General features: G+C 46.9%; 4 protein-coding genes across 4 annotated transcripts; all 4 read right to left on the bottom strand.

Annotated features, from left to right (window-relative positions):
* Nucleotides 1-123: 123 nt before the first annotated feature.
* LOC127772340 (BTB/POZ and MATH domain-containing protein 2-like) lies at nt 124-1390 on the bottom strand. Its single transcript, XM_052298371.1, has one exon. It carries the CDS (start codon nt 1234-1236, stop codon nt 124-126), a length of 1113 nt encoding a protein of 370 aa, XP_052154331.1. The 5' UTR covers nt 1237-1390.
* A 4086-nt stretch (nt 1391-5476) lies between these two features.
* Nucleotides 5477-7184, bottom strand: LOC127769508 (BTB/POZ and MATH domain-containing protein 2-like). The gene has a single exon (XM_052295093.1). The coding sequence runs from the start codon at nt 6882-6884 to the stop codon at nt 5712-5714; it is 1173 nt and encodes a 390-aa protein (XP_052151053.1). The 5' UTR covers nt 6885-7184; the 3' UTR covers nt 5477-5711.
* Nucleotides 7185-7930: 746 nt separating this feature from the next.
* Nucleotides 7931-9055, bottom strand: LOC127772365 (BTB/POZ and MATH domain-containing protein 1-like). The gene has a single exon (XM_052298400.1). It carries the CDS (start codon nt 9053-9055, stop codon nt 7931-7933), a length of 1125 nt encoding a protein of 374 aa, XP_052154360.1.
* A 6452-nt stretch (nt 9056-15507) lies between these two features.
* On the bottom strand, nt 15508-17704 carry LOC127772282 (BTB/POZ and MATH domain-containing protein 1-like). The gene is made up of 2 exons (XM_052298306.1): nt 17487-17704; nt 15508-16213 (listed from the first exon to the last, which is right to left on the bottom strand). Exons 1-2 carry the CDS (start codon nt 17702-17704, stop codon nt 15508-15510), a joined length of 924 nt encoding a protein of 307 aa, XP_052154266.1.
* Between the last annotated feature and the right edge of the window lie 599 nt (nt 17705-18303).

The following is an 18303-nucleotide window of genomic DNA, read 5'->3' as shown; positions in this document are numbered from 1 at the left end:
CCTAGATTGTTTTTTTTTTAAGAAGTAGTTTGAAAAGTGTACCCTCGATAATCTTTGCTGGGGAAACTAAAAATACTAACGAATAGAGTAGTTCAGTGGTATTCAATATAATTGCCATTTTTCTCACTTTCTTTTGCTTGAATTATTTCTGTTACCAGGACCGCTCCACGATTCGGACACCTTGTACAAAATCTCCTTGGTCACCGAAGCGCCGGTCGCCATGATGAGATCCTCGAAGCCGCTCGACGCCAGGACGGGACCCAGCGTGCTCGGCGAGGCAATGAACGCGACGCAGGCGTCTCTGAGCTGCGAGCAATGGTGGAGCTCCGCCATGGCGAGGACGTCGGCGGCGTTGTCCACGTCGATGCCCTCGTGCAGCTTCTCCTCGCACATCAGCCGCAGCCTCTCCAGCCCGTACCTGTCCGCCGCGGAGAGCAGGCGCACCGTCGCCGCGACGTCGACGCCGGCGAGCGGCCAGCTGTCCGTGTAGACGAAGCGGAGGAGCGCCTCGAAGGCGGCGGGCTCGACGCCGTGGATCTCGATGCACGGCGCGGTGGTCTCCATCATCGGGCCCAGGAGCTCCGCGTCGAACACCGGCGACCGCGCGGCGAGCACGCACCGGTGCGCGCGGAGCACCCTGCCGCCCACGCGGAACGCCACGTCCGAGCCCCGCCCGTCGCGCAGCATCCGCGCCAGGTGCTCGTGGAGGCTCGGCGGCGGCACCGTGACGCGGGGGCCCCTCTCCTTGGCCGGCGCAACGCTCTCCACGCGCGGGCCGGTGACCACGCACCGTATGGTCAGGGTGTCGTCGTCGAGGCACGAGTACGACGACGACGACGGCGACGACGACAGCTTGGATTTCTCGACGAACTTGAGGACGTCGGCGCTGCGGCTCGTCGGCGTGAAGTAGTGCGACCGCAGCGTGTCGCCGGCGAGCGGCGACGCCCTGCCGTCCCTGGCCACCAAGCTCAGGCTGTACTTGGCTCTCACGAGCCTCTCCTTGCCGCGGTAGGCGAGGCAGGCCGACGCGTAGCCGGCGGAATCCTGGTCGAGGCCATCGGGGTAGAACGCGACATACCAGTCATGGCCGGCGACGCTGAAGTCGCCGGAGCAGACGTGCCTTCCGGCGCCGAAGCCGTCCATCAACGAGTAGCCGACCACCTCGAAGTCGTGCGTCCCGGTGATGCCCTCCCACACGCTCCGTGAGGACGTACGGGCAGCCGATGAAGTCAACATGTCTGCCACTGCAGGAATTGACAAAAAGAGGATGCAATTGTGCTATTTTGTTTGTCAAATCTAATCTAGCAACAAAGACACTTCTTTTATTGGATGAAACAAGCGCATGTTTAAATCAAATCGATTATGTTAGAATAGGTGTATATGGTTATAGTTGGACTTAGAGTTATAATAGATAGTAAGGGTAGAGTTGGAGTCGGACTCTGGCTCTGTAACCGGCAACTCTCTTAAATAGAGAGGGGTACCATAATGTAATTATGAGGACTACAATATAATGTAGATATACAAGGAGAGGATGGCGGCGAGGCCATGAACTCGTAGCGGCTAGGTGCTATATTGGTTGTGGAGGATCGCCCATAATCAGAGCCCTAGATATGTAGACTTTAGCTAAAGTTTGTTAACAAATATTGTGTGTTCCTATGTCGTCACCTAGCATGTCTTGTGTGGTCAATGACTGAAGCGATCGGGAAGGTTAGTCATCGTTCCGCTATATCGACTAATTTTTATAACAAATTCAATTAAGAGCAACGAGAGTTTGAAATACCGCATACCAGACGATGCAGCCACCGGTACCCTGCCGAAGAGAGATCCTCGTCGATAGACTGCAAGATGCTTTTATGGTATTGGATACCACGCGTTTGCCGTTTAATCTCTCTCGACGAGTTGATCCAAGAAGAGATAATTTATGGTATTGGATACCACGCGTTTGCCGTTCAACCTCCAAATCACAACTCGGGAGTCAAAAGAAGTCCTGATCATGCGAACGAGACGATACTCCAACTGATCATGGCGCCACTCTTGTGTCGCAGGCTGCCCAGAGACACGAGCTCCGGTGCTGCACTGCTGCTCCGCGAACGCTATGGTGGTGACCATGAGTCCATGTCGATGCCTTTCATACAGCCTAGCCTGCTCAGTTGTACAGGGTACGAACAGAGGCAGTCTGAATGTTCAGAGAAAAAATGGGGTGTGGTTCAGGTTGCATCCTCTGAAGTTTTGAACAGCATGGGACGCTATTTATTGCCATCTGGTTGCACCATCGAGAAAAAAGGGGACATAAAAGGTGTACATCTTGTTCGGAAGAAAAAAAACAATATTTAGTCTCCGTTCGGAAGAGTTGACGGTCTGTTTGGCAATTTAAGAGAAAAGATTGGAGGGTTAGATGAGAGAATTCTGTTTGGCAATTTAAGAGAAAGGATTGGAGGTTTAGATGAGAGAATTGATGATGAGATTAACATAAGAATTTGATTTTTTTTACTCTCAATCTCTTGATTGGTAGAGGTGGTGGGAATTGATAGGAAGTTTGATGGGAGATTATATCTTAAATGAAAAGAGATGGTTGAGATTTACGTTGATTGGTAGAGGTAGTGGGAATTGATAGGAAATTTAATTGGAGATTAGATCTTAAATGAAGACAGATGGTTGGGATTTACGTAGGCAAAGTAAAGCCACCCTACCCAGGTATTACAAAAGAGGGAGTTCCTTCCTCCCTCACATCTCATCATTATATTTAATGATGAATCAAATGATAGGAAAAGAATTAATAATTACTTAAATTTTTTTAATAAGATGGACGGTCAAACATGTTTAAGAAAGTCATCTGCGTCAAATATTTAGGGACGGAGGGAGTAGCTATTACAAATTTTAAAAATAGATTTATTTATTTATTTATTTAAGAAAGTTATATATAAAAAACATTTGAAAAAAAGAACATTTTGATAGCGTGTGCTCACGAAGTACAAGGAAGTAGCTAAGCCAACTAGGAGCAGTCTAGAACGGCCCTGACTGCCAATATCTGTTCAGGTTAAGTTTCAGGGCTGAGAGCATGCCCAACAGATTACTTATTCTATTCCCTATCCTTAAATTAAAGAAATTTTAACCAAAATTCTCATCCAACAGATTCCCTAACCAACATCCCAATAATCCATGTTCCCATATCCGTATATGTCGTTACTCATTTGCAGGGAACCATTTTTTCTTCCCAATCGCGGTCGTCGCTGCCTCGCGCGCGTAGGGGGAAAATTGTTCCCGCGCTCCTTTTCTCGCCCTCCTCGCCAGTCGCCAGCAACAAAATTCCTCTTCCTCCCAGGCGTCGACAGCGGCTTTCCAGGCGGCGAAGCAACAGCCAACCCCTTCCTCGCAGGCGTCGTCGACTGAGTTCCACGCGGAGATGCAGCGGTCGTCCCCTTCCTCTTGGTCACAGGGGTCGGCGTCGGTGTTGCTCCAAGCAGCGATGCAGCGGCCATGCCCTTCCTCTCAGGCGCAGGCGCCGGCGTTGCTCCAAGCGGCGATGCAGCCGCCGTCCTCTTCCTCGCAGGCGTCGGCGGCGGCGTTGTTCCAGGGGGCGCCCGCACGTCGACCACCGCCTCCTCGATTTAGGGCCGACGGCCCTCTGCACCCCGCACCGTCGCCTCGCCGTCGTCTCGGTCTGCCTCATCCTCAACCTCCCTACTCCGGTGTGTAGGCGACAGAGTCCATGGAGGGACATGCTCCATGGGAGACACTGAATCCCCTCTCACATGAAGCTCCTGGCATCGATTTCTCCACAGCTTATTCTGTGAATGATGAAAAATTCCTCCATAGGAGCAATTTCAGTAAGGCTGTCCCTGATTCGTTCGATGTTTAGATTAATTTTCAAAGTGTTGCAGCCTGATCTGATGTCCATTCTGTGACTGACTTCCCCGGCTAGAAATTCAGGAATTCAGGATTCAGAACACTTAGAGGAAAATGTCAGAAAGTCTGAAATTTGTACTGTATTGGATGAAAGTCTGAAATATGCAGGATATGCTCTAAATTTGAAAGTCTGAACACTTAGAGAAAATCAGGTTTCAGAACATTTAGTAATGAAGGATATGCTCTAAATGTGTGGTATGCTCTGAAAGTCTAAAATATGTTGTATCAAATATTTTTGCTATGTCAAATGTACTCCCAAAGTCTGAAATATGCTCTGAAAGTCTGAAATATTTTTCTCTCATCACAGCATCTTTGAAATATGCTCTGAATTTTTGCATTAAGATAATGTTGTTAGATAATTTGACAGATAATGCAACAAGATGCAATCCATAGTCTATTTTTCAAGATAAAAGAACCACCTGCTTTTGCCAATCAGACTTTCAGTTTCATGAAAGCTGCAACTGCAGAATTCTAAGTACAACAGCATAGGTTCAGTAGGATTATAATAACTTGTACAGTTCTTAGCTCTAAGTACAACAACTGCTTAATTGAAGTGATCATCTGCATTTAGTATGCCTCACTTTTTAGATTAGCAGATGAACAACCACATGCTTGTGCCAAAGATTGAAAATAGTGTCTAAAAGATTCAATTTCAGTATGTATGTGCCACTGACATACATACTAACAAGGTTCACTGTCACTGATTAATTACTGCATGACCTATAACAGATTCACCATGCTTTGGAACTTCATCATCGTCGAACTCTTCGTGCACTATATCAACCGCCGAAGAAATAAATTCTTCGTCACCATCCGATGAAAACTCATCCAATAGCATTTGAAGGAGGGTGCTTCAACGACTCATCTCCTCTTTTTGTTTGCCACGGGGTTGGAGCGTTTACCACAGGGATGAAGTGCAATGGAGGGAACTGATGGCAGGAATAGAACAATAATCAATCTGCAAAATTAATTATCAGATCAAACTTAATATTTTCCAACAATATATATCCACATATCAAAATACAGACATAGAGATTGACTACGGCACAAGAGATCAATGGGATTTGCTAACGATTACCTCCTTGATGACACGATTGCTACGGCATCTCCTTGGTGTTCCGTTTTTTAACAAATCGCAGCAGTCAGGACACTGGTTGACTGGCTGGTGATGATGGCGCTAGGTCACGGCGGCGCAGGTCCGGGGAGGAAGAAGTTGATCGGCGCTGGTGCGGGAGGGAGAAGACGTGCACAAGTACCGAACTGGGCCCCACCTTGCTTACGTGGCAAACTAACAAATGATAGGGAATTGATTTTTGGGCATCTCTTGGAGGAGGGGGTCATTGTTGGGCCCAATTTTTATTTTGGTATTCCTAATTCAGATTTTTTGGGAATCAAATATTGGGGGATTGTTGGGCATGCTCTGATGTATGGGTTGGACCAAAGAATGTGAGATGTTCAGAGTTGAAATGATGATTTATATCACCAAGACAGAGTTGAATTAATGATTATTAGTCCGTATATATTCCACTCAAAAAACTAGTCATTATACATTCAGGAAAGCATGTGAGTATAGAGTAAATCCAACATTTCAAAAAAGATGAAAAGGGGAAGAATGCCCAAACTTACACCATGGTGCTAAGGAGTCATCCATATACATAAGATTTCTACTGTTCATACATATTAGGCGTTGGAAGGATCACACAACTTAAAAAGATCAAAGTCGCATATAGAGATGTAGATAACTGATCATGACTTTCATAACTACTAAGATGTACTACTACAAAAGTGATAGCTTAATAAACTTCTCAGCAAGACTTGTCAATCCAAATATGTGAAACCTTACTCAAGATCTCCTTCATAATCAACGGGCAGCTTTCTACCAGATGCTTAAATCCATCGCTTTCTATGACTGGCCCAAGCATGTTTGGAGATGCCACAAACCCAATGCAAGCCTGTCTCAGCTGCGAGCAGTGATGTTGTTCTGCTAAAACAAGAGTGGTTGCCACTGTTTCCACATCAATGGTTTCGCTGAGCCGCCTCTCACAAATCAGCCTCAGCCTGTCCACTCCGTACCGATCCGCGGCAACTAGCAAGTGCTGCATTGCTGCAGCCTTGCCATCTCTGCAGCTATCTGGCAGCCTATCTGTGTAAATGAAGTGAAGAAGAGCCTCAAAAACCTCAGGCTCCATGTCGTCGATCTTGATACATTGCGTGCCATTTTCTTTCATCGGACCGAAAAGCTCGGCCTTGAACACCGGGGACCGGAAGGCAAGAACACATCTATGAGCACGGAACTCTTGGCCACCCACGGTGAATGTCACATCTGAACCTTCACCATCCTGGAGCATGTTCTCAAAATCGGTATGCAGGTTGGACGGTGGGACAACAACAGAATTGACCTCAACATCCTTGGTGTGGGAATCCCTGACGACGGTCAGCAAGCACCTGATGGTCAGGCAGTCGTTGTGGAGGAACGGCGAGCTCTGCAGCTTCGATTTCTCGGCGAATTTGATGAATCCCCAATTGTCACTCGCCGGGGAGAAGGTGTGCTTCATGTAGGAATTGGTCACCTGCGACAATTTGCCGTCCTTGCCGAGCAGATTCAGGGTGAACCTGGTCCTGACCTCCTTCTCCCTGCCGCAGTAGTAGAGGAACGCCGACGCGTTCCCGAGGCAGGTGACGGTGGAGCCGTCGGGGTAGAACCTGACGGCCCAGTCGACGCCGCCGACGGTGAAGGTGGATGAGCTGACGTACCTGCCGATGCCCAGCCCCTCGATCAGCGAGTAACTCGTCACCTTGAAATCGTGCACCGCGGTGACGGACTCCGTGACGCTCACCGACGACGTCTTGGGCAGCCGGCAGCCGCCCGCCGCCGCGGGGAAAGCCGGGTCGCGGTGATCACCCATGGCGGCAGCGGAGGCGGCGTGATAGAGGGACGGCGGCGCGATCAGCTGGATGCTATGCGGCCCGATATCCATGACCTCATCACAATCCAAGGCCTCAGAAATCGATCGATTCCGACAAGCGGGATAGCCCACCCGCCGCGGCGGCGGAGGGGGGATCAGCGAAGCCGGGCGGAATCGGGGGAGATCATCCAGATTCGGGGAGGATCGGAGGGGAGCGCGGCTCTGGTAGGGAGAGGGATCACCTGAATTCCTCTCGCGAATGGCGGAGGCGGACGCCGACGAGGCTCCCCACTGACGGCCGCCGCGGTTGGAGGAGGCGCAAGAAACGGAAACGAAACCCTCCCTGAGTCTCTCTCTCTCTCTCTCTCTCTCTCCTCGACTCGACTCGATTCGATTGACCTGGCTCCCTGCCGACCTGTACTCCACAGTGCGCACGACCGAAACCCCCGCCACGAGGCCTGTGATCCACGGGTGCGCACGGACGAATCACGTGCCACGTGGCCGTTCATGCGTCTGACTAGGCGGCCCAAAACTGGTGATTCCGGCCCAAAACTGCAGAATCTGAACATGCCCGCCACAGGCCTGACCAACTAGATTAGCCCATTTTTGGTCAGGGCTGAGAGAGCCTGTGCCACTAACGAATCTGAACTTCTTTTTTTTTTTTTGGTTTCTGACGAATCTGAACCTGCTCCGCCACAGGCTCACAAGTTACAACCGGGAACAAAGTTAAAGAATTTGCTCATCTCGAGTTAAACTCGACCAAAATGTGTAACAGAAACAAAAACTTAGATAATAATGGCGCCAAACAGAACAATAATCACACCTGGAAATAGAACAGCAACACACAGGGGACACCAAAGAAGAACAGAGTGACTGCTTCAGAGTTCAGAGGAATGCAATTTGAGTACCGAAACAACAATGTGACTCTAATCTTCAGTTCTTTTTCGATATGTTTCCAGGCAAGCATGAAACCAACAAAAAATAGAACTACTGTGATACTGCAAATCATGTCGCGTCGCAAACTCAGTCTCGAACTTTATTACTACTACAGTACTACTTTGTTAGTCACTAATAAAAGTTACTCATAAGATCAGAAAGACTAGACTATGAATCTATTATTACTTGCTCATGACGCTGGCAACCTTGTCTAAAATGTCCACCATAATCGACGGGCAGGTCGTGAGCAGATGCTTAAACCCATCAGTCCTAGCGACAGCGCCAAGAACACCCCGAGAGACTATGAAACCAAGGCAAGCATCCTTGAGCGCTACACGCTGATGCTGCTCTGCCAAAGCCAGCGTCGTCGCCACCGTCTGCACGTCAATGCCGCGGCACAGCTTCTCCTCGCAGATCAGCACGAGCCTGTCCAGGCCATACCGATCGGCTGCCACCATCAAATGCTGCATCGCCATGCAATCTTGATCATCGCCAGGTGTGTCCGGGTTTTCTGGCAAGGAATCCGTGTAGATGAAGTGGAGGAATGCCGAGAAGATGGAGGGCTCCATGTCGTCGACGACGACGCAGCTCGTCCGCCTCTCCCTCATGTGGCCGCCGCCGAAGAGCTCCGCCCTGAACACCGGCGACCGCGCGGCGAGCACGCAGCGGTGGGCGCGGAACGGCTGGTCGCGCACCAGCACCACCACGTCCGCGCCGTCGCCGCCCCTCAGCATGTTCGCCATGTGCCGGCGCATGTCCGACGGCGGCACGGCGACGGCGGCCACGCCCTCGGTGCGAGGCTCCCTGATGACGGTCAGGGAGCACCTGAGCTTGACGCAGTCGTCGCCGCCGCCGGGGCCGCGGCGAAGCAGCCATTGCCGCAGCCTGGGCCTCTCCATGAACCTGGGGAATCCCCAGAAGGCGCCCACCGTGTCGAACCGATGCGTCAAGCTCCGTTGTACGGACTCGCCGCCGTTCTCCGAAAGGCTCAGCGTGTACTTCGCCCTGACGCCGGTTGCTCCGCCGCAGAGGCACAGGAAGACCGACACGTAGCCGGCGTTCATCTCCTGCTTCCACCCGTCGGGGTAGACCTGGATGTTCCAGTCGTGGCCGTCGACGGAGAAGGTGCCCGAGGTGACGAACTCGCCGGCGCCCACCCCGGCGAGCAGCGAGTACCGTGTCACCTCGAAATTGTGCGCAGCGGCGACGCTCGCCGTCACGCACCTCGACAGTGTTTCCGGCAGCCGTGGGGATCGACCATCTGAAGGAGAAGTGCTGCTCGCCATGGAGAACAAGCTGTTGCCCATGGCGAAGATCGAAGGAGAACAACGAAGCTTGAACAACAACAAAAAACAACAACATGTAAATACAGAGTTTGTCTTGTCGATCAAGATGCTCCAAGCTGAAGTTCGCAACAAATCAGGGTGTTTCCAAACACATACGTATCTGTGTGCATCTCTTTGATTATATATAGTTGTTGTGTATACGTGACCGGCGCCAAAGTATATGAGTTCAGAATCCAGAGAAAAACAAAAGCGGTATCCGTGCGAGCGACAGAATAGATGGCCCAATTTGGGCAGCGATTGGGCCGTGCTGGAGTTGTCTCGACAGGCCCAATAGCATGGCGATTCGCCGGCGACGATCACTGGACGTGCGACACTTCTTGCTTATCTTGCTTATATCCTTCGAAAAGAAAAAAAAATGGAGTAGATATATGTACAGAGGTATACAGCCAAACAAAGCAACGAGAAAAAGAAATAAAATGAGAGCCATATATATAGTACTCCCACCGTTCTAAAATATAGTAATTTGAGAATAGATAGGACATATCTTAATCCAAAGATCTTGGCCTGTCCAGATCGTTGGTCTAAGATATATCTCATATTGTAATAGATTGTTATATTTTGGGATAAAGGTAGTAATAGATTGTCTATTACATTTTTGATATTGAGGGTATAGGTGATGATGGTACATGATAGAATCTTCACTCATTCGGGGGTTGCACTTTATCGTTGCTTCCCCTCGATGCACATAAACTGATAACTCACGCACATGTAAGGGATTCGATATCATTACCTTTGTTTTCACATAATTAGCATGTCACCTAGAGATTTTTGAAAGTACACTATAATTACATCATAATTGTATTAATCACGTGGGTTCTGTCGCTCTTCAGAAAAAAGATATAGTAAGGATCAATGTGTTATGTGCCATACGCCCATACGGCGCAAAGCTGCTATATCAGGAGCTATTCAACATTGGGATCTGCCTTAGATTTGATATGGAAGTCTGCTAGAACTCCACATCTACTCTCGATCTCACCATGTATATATATCCTTGTTGTCCCTTGGAGATTCTGCTATGGGCATGTAGTGATGTAGCCACATGACTTCTCGTCCGGTTGGACGATGGCATAGCTAGGAGGGGTGAATCTGAAGTCAGCTGAAACCTTTCTTTTGCTATATATTTGGGTGAAAATTAACTCAATTCCCATCACCTGCCTTTGATGTCCTGTGACCAACCGATGGCATATCTAGGATGGGGTGAATCAGAGGTCGAATGAAACCTTTTGAACCATGCCATTATAATTTTGTAAAGTTTGAGATATGTCATCGGTATCTCAATGACATATAGGACCCACATGAGTGATACGTGGGTCAGGATGGCATATCTCAAATTTTGCAAAATTATAATGGCATGGTTTCAATTTTCCCTTTGCTATAAGTTCGATGTTTCACCTTGGCACTGTACTATATATGCCCATTTGGATGATAACTTATTTCCAAATGGTGAACCATCCTGACCCACGTATCACTCATTTTCAACTTATGGTTCACGATTTACGCATCATGGTTCATAACTTGAGCTGGCTGCCTGGCTGCAAAGACTCGTGTACGTTACTACTAGGGTTTACCAAACCGATGTGGTTATTGTCATCGTACGGTTACCGTAAGACATATCGTGATTTTAAAAATTGAGAAGGTTATTACACGTGATAACCACGAGAACGGTACAGTTTGTAAACCTGGTTACCACGGCATGATATCGGCTATTAAAGTTCATCAGAAACCTCGTGAGATTTTGCGTTGCAGAATCGAGATGCCCAGTAGTACAGAGGTGTAGGTACACGGCCTAAACATCTTGACACTGATGGGTTGCTTGCCTGTTGGATCTGTGACCTTTCGATCTCTAAACGGCAGCATGAAACTAACTCATTTGCATTTCTTGAGGTCATCACATCCGAACACACAAATAGACAAGTAACTAGAAAGATCGAGAAACACAGATAATCTCTTTACTCATCGTCGATTTATTTGCTTTGAAATGATCCAGCTACAACATACATAAGGATACTGAGAAACAAATCCATCTCTCCATGAATCATGAACACGAAAATCACCAAAACCAAACCAGCTCTACCTGAAGAAGCAAACAAGAACCAGAAGTGAAGAATGGGGGAACTCCATCTGACGCAACCGCTCCTACAGGCTACAGCTTGAAGAAGAACAGTTCTTGATGCATCTTGGCTTTAGGAATGTTCCTTCTCCAAAGCTACTTATACTGCAAATATCTCTCCCCTCCTCCTAAAGCTGGAACCTAGCCTGCTATTTGGACATGCTTTGAAAGTGGTCAGCTGGTGGGTCTGAAAGATTGTCCTTGCAATGCCAAGGGTCGCATACATTGAACCTGGACGCCTTCTTCACCTTTTTTTTCTTTCCCCTTTTTGAGCATATGGTTTTGGGGTTTGGGAATATGACTCATCGATTATCAGGTGGCTGAGAAAATGCTGCCATCCCACTGTTTGTGTGTGTCCAACTTTTTTTCATACTCACTTTATTTTCAAATATAAGAGATTTTGGATAGACGAGACACTTACTAGTACTCCCTTTTCAGATCCGTAACACTAAGAAGTGTCACATCCGTCCAAAATATTTTATATTTCTCCGTCTCAAAATATAAGAATCTAGAACCGGATGAGATACCATGTCTAGATTCGTAGTACTAAAAAATATTTAATCTGATTCTAGATTCTTAGTCCCTCGGTCTCATAAAAAATCAACCTAGTACCGGATGATATACATATGTCCAGATTCATAGTACTAGAATATGTCATATTCAATTCTAGATTCGTATTTTATGGGACAGAGGGAGTATATATGATGGAGTAGTTTAATACTTCATCCGTTTTATAATATAAGACTTTCTTACATTACACATATTTATATATACTGGTCGCCGACATGCAAGTAGTTTAATACTTGCTCACAAATATATGTCTATATTAACATCTATATAAATATGATCAATGCTAGAAAGTCGTCTTTCATTATGGAACGGAGGGAGTAGCAGTAAGAAAAGGTGCCAGATTAGGTGGCTTGTTTTTCCATTGTTTATCTGTATGATTGCTGTCCTCTATGACTGGGGAACCTGTGACACCCACTGGTCGCCGACATGCAAAAGACAACTGAATATATACTTTAATATGTGCTCTCATACATGATGATCTGACGTTCGTAGGGTAATTTCATCATCACTAGATTCTCAACTCATTAACTAGTTTAAGAGAATGGTACTCCCTCCGTCCCAAAATATAATAATTTATTCTTCAGATTTATTAGACTAGAATGTGTCTCATCCAATTCTAAATTATTATATTTTGGGATGGTAATAGAATTCAGTAGGAGCACTTCACTACTGCAGTAGTAAGCACTACCGGTAAATGGGCATATTGCAAACCGATCACATCAGAAAAGACCAGGAACAACGCAACGCAACGACGAACGCAGTGACGTGCTACGAAGCCTAGTACAAACTAAGCAAATTACTCGTGATCCAATCTTACATACACATGTTTCCTCCCGGGGCTTGCAATTTGCACGCATTTGCAGCAAGTCAATGGTCAGGACGATTTCTCTCCATCTTTGTTGAGGTGAAAGAAATGTGCGTGGACAGAAACCGGGCGACGACACAGTGCTCTGCTGGTGATAAGGAATTTGCAGGGCTGGGCACTTTTTTGCTCCACATATGCATGCTTTCTACGATTCGGAGATCAGTGCAGCCCAAAGATCACATTGGATTCTCCTCACTACACTCCATCTTCTAACCTAGTCTGCATCACGGCTAGGTGCATCCGTTGCCAAGTTCATCCAATATATGCCAACCGCATTGCAAGGACGACCATATGCACACACACACCACAGTCCACAGGAGACAGATAGCTAGCTAGCTTACTCTTTAGTCATACATACACTTATAAATAGCCACCGGCTCTGTGCTCATCAGCAAGGCAGATTAAACAAGTGAAGTGGTCCACATCAAAAATGAAGTAATCAGGTCTAGGGAGTCAAAATTTGGTTGGTTGTCCACTGGAGTTCTCCTCAATCTACTTCAGTAGATAGCTATGGCTACGCCTCATTGCATTGCACTGTTACATAACTGTGATCATGGGGCCAAAAGCTAGCTATGTATAGTGAAGTGCTTGGGGGAACTCCAGTTGACGCTCAGCATTTTCAAGTTAGGTATGTAAGTGCTTGTACTTTATGAATTTGTAAGTGACAGAGAATGATTAGGTTTGGAGTCCCTAGGAGTTCCTTTCAAGCACTTTACGACACACTGCATTAAGAGTTGTCGTGAAGTGTTTGGGGGAACTCTTAGTGTCGCCAAGCATTTAAGTAGATAGTGTTTAAACTACAAGAAATGAGAGAAACGTTTGGTATTATCAAGAGTTCTCTTTAAGCACTTCATACGACACCATTATTTATAGGGTTGTTGTGAAGTGTTTGGAGGAACTCTCGGTGTCATCAAACAATTAGTAGATAGTGTTTAAACTACAAGATTGAGAGCCACGTTTGGTATTGTCGTGAGTTCCCTTCAAACACTTCACGTGGCACTATCTCAATGCCTACTATGTGAAGTGTTTGGGGGAACTCTCGGTATCACCAAACATTCAACAGAGTGTTTAAACCACGAGATTGAGATGGGAGCCACTTTTGGTATTATCGAGAGTTCCCTTCAACCACTTCACGTGGCACTGTTTCAAGGCCTATTGTGTGAAGTGTTTGGGGGAACTCTCGATATCACCAAACATTTAATGTAGTGCTTAAACCACAAGAATGAGATGAGAGCCACGTTTGGTATTATCGCGGGTTCCCTTCAATCACTTCACATGGTACTATTTCAAGGCCTACTATGTGAAGTGTTTGGGGGAACTCTCGATGTCACCAAGCACTTATTACGTGACATTTTAAACTACAAAGAGGTGGAGCCTAGTTTGGTATCACCGTGAGTTCCCTTCGAACACTTCACGTGGCACTATTTCAATGCCTATTGTGAAGTGTTTGGGGGAACTCTCGATGTCATCAAGCATTTAACATGTGATATTTCAAACTACGAGACACATTTGGTATTTCCATGAGTTCTCTTCAAGCTCTTCATAGGAACGGTTCAAGTGATGTTGCCAAGTGTTTGGAGGAGCTCTTGGTGTAGCAAACATTTACTAGATGATGCTAATGAATAATGCAGGTCAAATGAGCATGAGAAGGATCAATGGAAGCTGTTCAGTACTCTAGTTTTTTTAGAACAAGTTTTACTCTAGTCTATTATCTATTAAAAAAGTTAAAGATATTTCCGCGGTCCGTCATCCGTGTTTGAGTCGGTTATAAAAATTAAAGATGTTTCCGTGGTTCGTCATCCGTGTTTGAGTCAGCTTTAATTTTATGTTTTGGTTTTAATCTATATCTCTATGTCATCCGTATATGAGTCGATTTTTAAGTTCGTTTGCTTTTGAAAATACATATCCGTATTTGAGTTAGTTTTAAGATCGTTCACTTTTGGTAATACATAAGGAATCATGTAAGAGATCTATTTTAAAAAAAAACTCCCATGCTAACTTGAGATGATCGAACTCCTAACTGCAGCTCATGATTTTCTAAAAAAATATATATCCAAGCGAACTCCCACAACGAATTTCATTTTAACTAAACCATATAACAATAATAAGATTAAAATAAACTTCACCCATTGCAACGCACGGACATTTTTTCTAGTACACATAAAAATAAAACAAAAAAATACATTATCAAAATATATTCAACGCTAGATTTAATGAAGCTAATTTGATATTTTAGATGTGTCTAAAATTTTATATAAACTTGATCAAATTTAACAAAGTTTAACTAGAAAAAAATCAAATGACTTATATTATGAAACAGAGGGAGAACTAATTTTTTCTATAAACTTGGTCAAACCTAAAAAACTTTGACTAAGAATAAAGTTAAATGATTTATAATATAAAACAAAGGAGTATACTCTTAGAATGAGTCCTTATACTCATCGGACAAATATATAGAAACTTAGGTAGGCGCTTAGATCACTCTCGTTAAGTTTTGATGGGAAGCATTGGACAAGTTCAGAGTTCAGAATAATACTATCACAATACTAGCATATACTCCATATAGTCATTATCTAAAAACTATACTCCATGTAGTCATTATCTAAAAAATATGCTCCATATAGTACTAATAATGCGGCACTACATGGGATATGCAGTAACTGCTCACTGACATGTGGATCTCATATCATCGGGCCTACATGTCAATAAGCTTATTAGCTGGATCAATAAGCAGGATATGGATTGTAACCGAACATAGATAAACTTCAGTGCACAGTGTCGTTGATCTTACTGAAATCAAGCATGTCAGCAAGGCCAAGTACTCATCCCAGGACTCCCAATCCTCTCCAAAGAAAAATCCACAACTTTTCAGAATCTAGGCACCTTGTCTAAAATCTCCTTCAAGACCCAAGGGCAGCCCTCCACGAGACGCTTGAATCCATCGGTTTTCCTGACGACACCAAGAACGTTAGGTGAAGCCATGAATCCAAGGCAAGCATCCTTGAGCTGCGCGCAGTGGTGCTTCTCTGCGAATTCCAGGGAATCCACGACCGTCCCAACGCTAACGCTCTCGTACAGCTTGGCCTCGCACATCGCCCTCAGCCTGTCCACCCCGTAGCGATCGGCAGCCACCAGCAGATGCCGCTGCATTGCCGCGTCTTTGCCGAATCCGGAGTCGTTCGGCAGGTGATCCGTGTAGATGAAGTGAAGAAGCGCCATGAATGTCGCGGGCTCCATGTCGTCGTCGTCGTCGATCTTGATGCTCCGTGCAGCAGCTGGTCCGAGGAGCTCCGCCCTGAACACCGGCGACCGCGCCGCCAGCACGCACGCGTGGGCGCGGAACGGCTCGCCGCCGACGCTGAACTCCACATCCGCGATCTCGACGCCGTGCAACATGCCGGCGAGGTGCTGGTGCAGGTTCGACGGCGGGACTGGGATCGTGCTCACGTCTTCAGCGCGAGACTCGCTTATGACGGTCAGCGAACACTCGATCTTGAAGCTGTCGTTGCCAGTGAACCGAATCCGGCGAATTGCATGTTCCTGCAGGTCAGATTTCTTGACGAACCTGGCGATCCTGCAGTCGCTGCCGGCTCGCTCGAAGTTATGCGTCAAACCTAGGATTGCAAGTGGGACGGGTCGTGGGCCGTCCCGCCCCGCCCCACAACGGCCGCAAACTCTCTGTGCATGCAAACGGCAACACGCCCCGCACGGCTCGCGGGATTGTTCAGCCCGACGGGCGCCGCGGGACAGCCCGCAATGTGCAGATATTCGTTTAATTAGGTTCATCAACCAGCAACAAGACTGGATTATTTCACGTGAAAACAGTTATACAAGCACATAAGCACTCCATGTCCCAAATCAAGCTAGGATTAATCCTAGCAAGAGAAGGAAGAAAGCTATAAAATTGCAGATTAAACCTATCAAGAGAGGGAAGAAAATACAAAATTGCAAAAAACAAGAGGGTAGTGAACAGGAAACAGTTTTAAAGCTACTAGCTCAAGAACATGCAAGAGAACTCACAGATTTAGCAGAGCCACAAGCACTAATATTAATAATTGACATGTAAAGTGATTAACAACATCAAACAGCTACAGTCCTAACACAGATCGACATTGCTCAACTTTGTGTAATATCTTGATTAGAAAATCCTCAATCTCACTCTTCGTAGTATGGTTTAAATTCGATTCCCTGCGCTGAAGTATAAATTGATCAGTCAATACATAACACATTTGATTACTTTGCTTGCACACATCAAACAAATCACAGGAAGTGGCACATCAAACAAATCTTGAACAAGAACCGAAGAAGAAGAAGGAAAAAGAACTGACCGGCCGTCGTCGCTGCCGCACAAGGTGTGCCAGCCAATTGGAACTGCAACTCCCTGCTCCCTTGCCGATGGAGCCCGTAGTAGGTAGAGAGCTGGAGGCGGCAACACGGGCAGCGTTGCAGCGATGGGGGGAGGTGGATTGTTGGAGGAGCGATGGAGAGCGTTCGCTGCTGGATGGATGGGCGACGAGGAAGTCGGCGTCGGCGACGAGAGTAGCGGCGGCTGCGGCGCTGTCTCGCCACCGCCGAATCCAGCGGCATCTCCCCTTCTGGCTTCTCGTGCAATCGTGCCCTAATGCCGTGGCGCCCAGCGGGCTGTGCGGGATGGGCCAAACAATTTTGCAAGGTCCACGCGGGATGGCCCGCCCGCAAATTTGCGGGCTTTTTTGTGGGGCGGGACTGCGGACCGAAAAAAAAGCCCACCCCACTTGCACCCCTAGTCAAACCCGTATCCGTTCAGTAGGGATAAGTGGAATCTCACCCTAATTGGCATGGCACCCGTCGTGGTGCCAACGAGATGCAGAGAGGCGGATACGTAGCCTTCCTTTCTGTCGTTGTCCGTGATGCCGTCGGGGTAGAAGCGGAGGTTCCAGTCGTAGCCGGCGATGGAGAAGGTGGTCGAGCTCACGAACTTGCCGACCCCCATGCCTTCGAGCAGCGAGTAGCTCGTCACCTCCAAGTTGTGCGTCCCGGTGACGCTCGCCGTCAGGCATCTCGACGATGTCGAACTGCTAGCCATGGGTGGCATCGAAAGGAAAGGAACGGGCGGGTGGGTCATATCATATCGAACGCTTCCGGTGCGGGTATTTATGGACTATTCGCATTCTCGCACTACGTATTAATTCGAGAATTCTTTACGTCATTTAACCCGCCCATATTCCAAGCTAGTAGTACGCGAAACAAAAATGAAAGCTCCGTGCGTCGATCCAAGTCATCCAACTACCGCGCATGCCGCTACGCGTGACGCAAAGCCAAGAGGAAATAACTCCTCTATAAATCCTTTAACTAGCTTTCTAATCTGATTCATATCTCACGTTGGATAAACACTAGGTCAACACTACATAGGTATCACATCAGCGAGACCGTCCTCTAAACCGTCAAGTGAGTCAAATTGCAGCGGCTTTAATAGTTGAGTGTTCAAAATATCCGGTAGTTTTTTAGGCATACTACTTGTTAAGAGAGTAAAAGTGAACTTATTCTAAGCCACGAAACGCATGATGGTGGGCCAAACCTGGTCTGGTGTTCACATATCTCAGCCTTTCAGCCCATTAAAATAGAAGCCCACGTAGATTGAGCCCATGTAAATAGAAGCCCACGTGGATAGAGCCCAAGCCCATG

This window comes from Oryza glaberrima, chromosome 4, assembly GCF_000147395.1.
Source record: "Oryza glaberrima chromosome 4, OglaRS2, whole genome shotgun sequence".
Taxonomy (NCBI): Eukaryota; Viridiplantae; Streptophyta; class Magnoliopsida; order Poales; family Poaceae; genus Oryza; species Oryza glaberrima.
The sequence above is the reverse complement of the archived record's forward strand: the minus strand, read 5'-3'. Positions and strand labels throughout refer to the sequence as shown.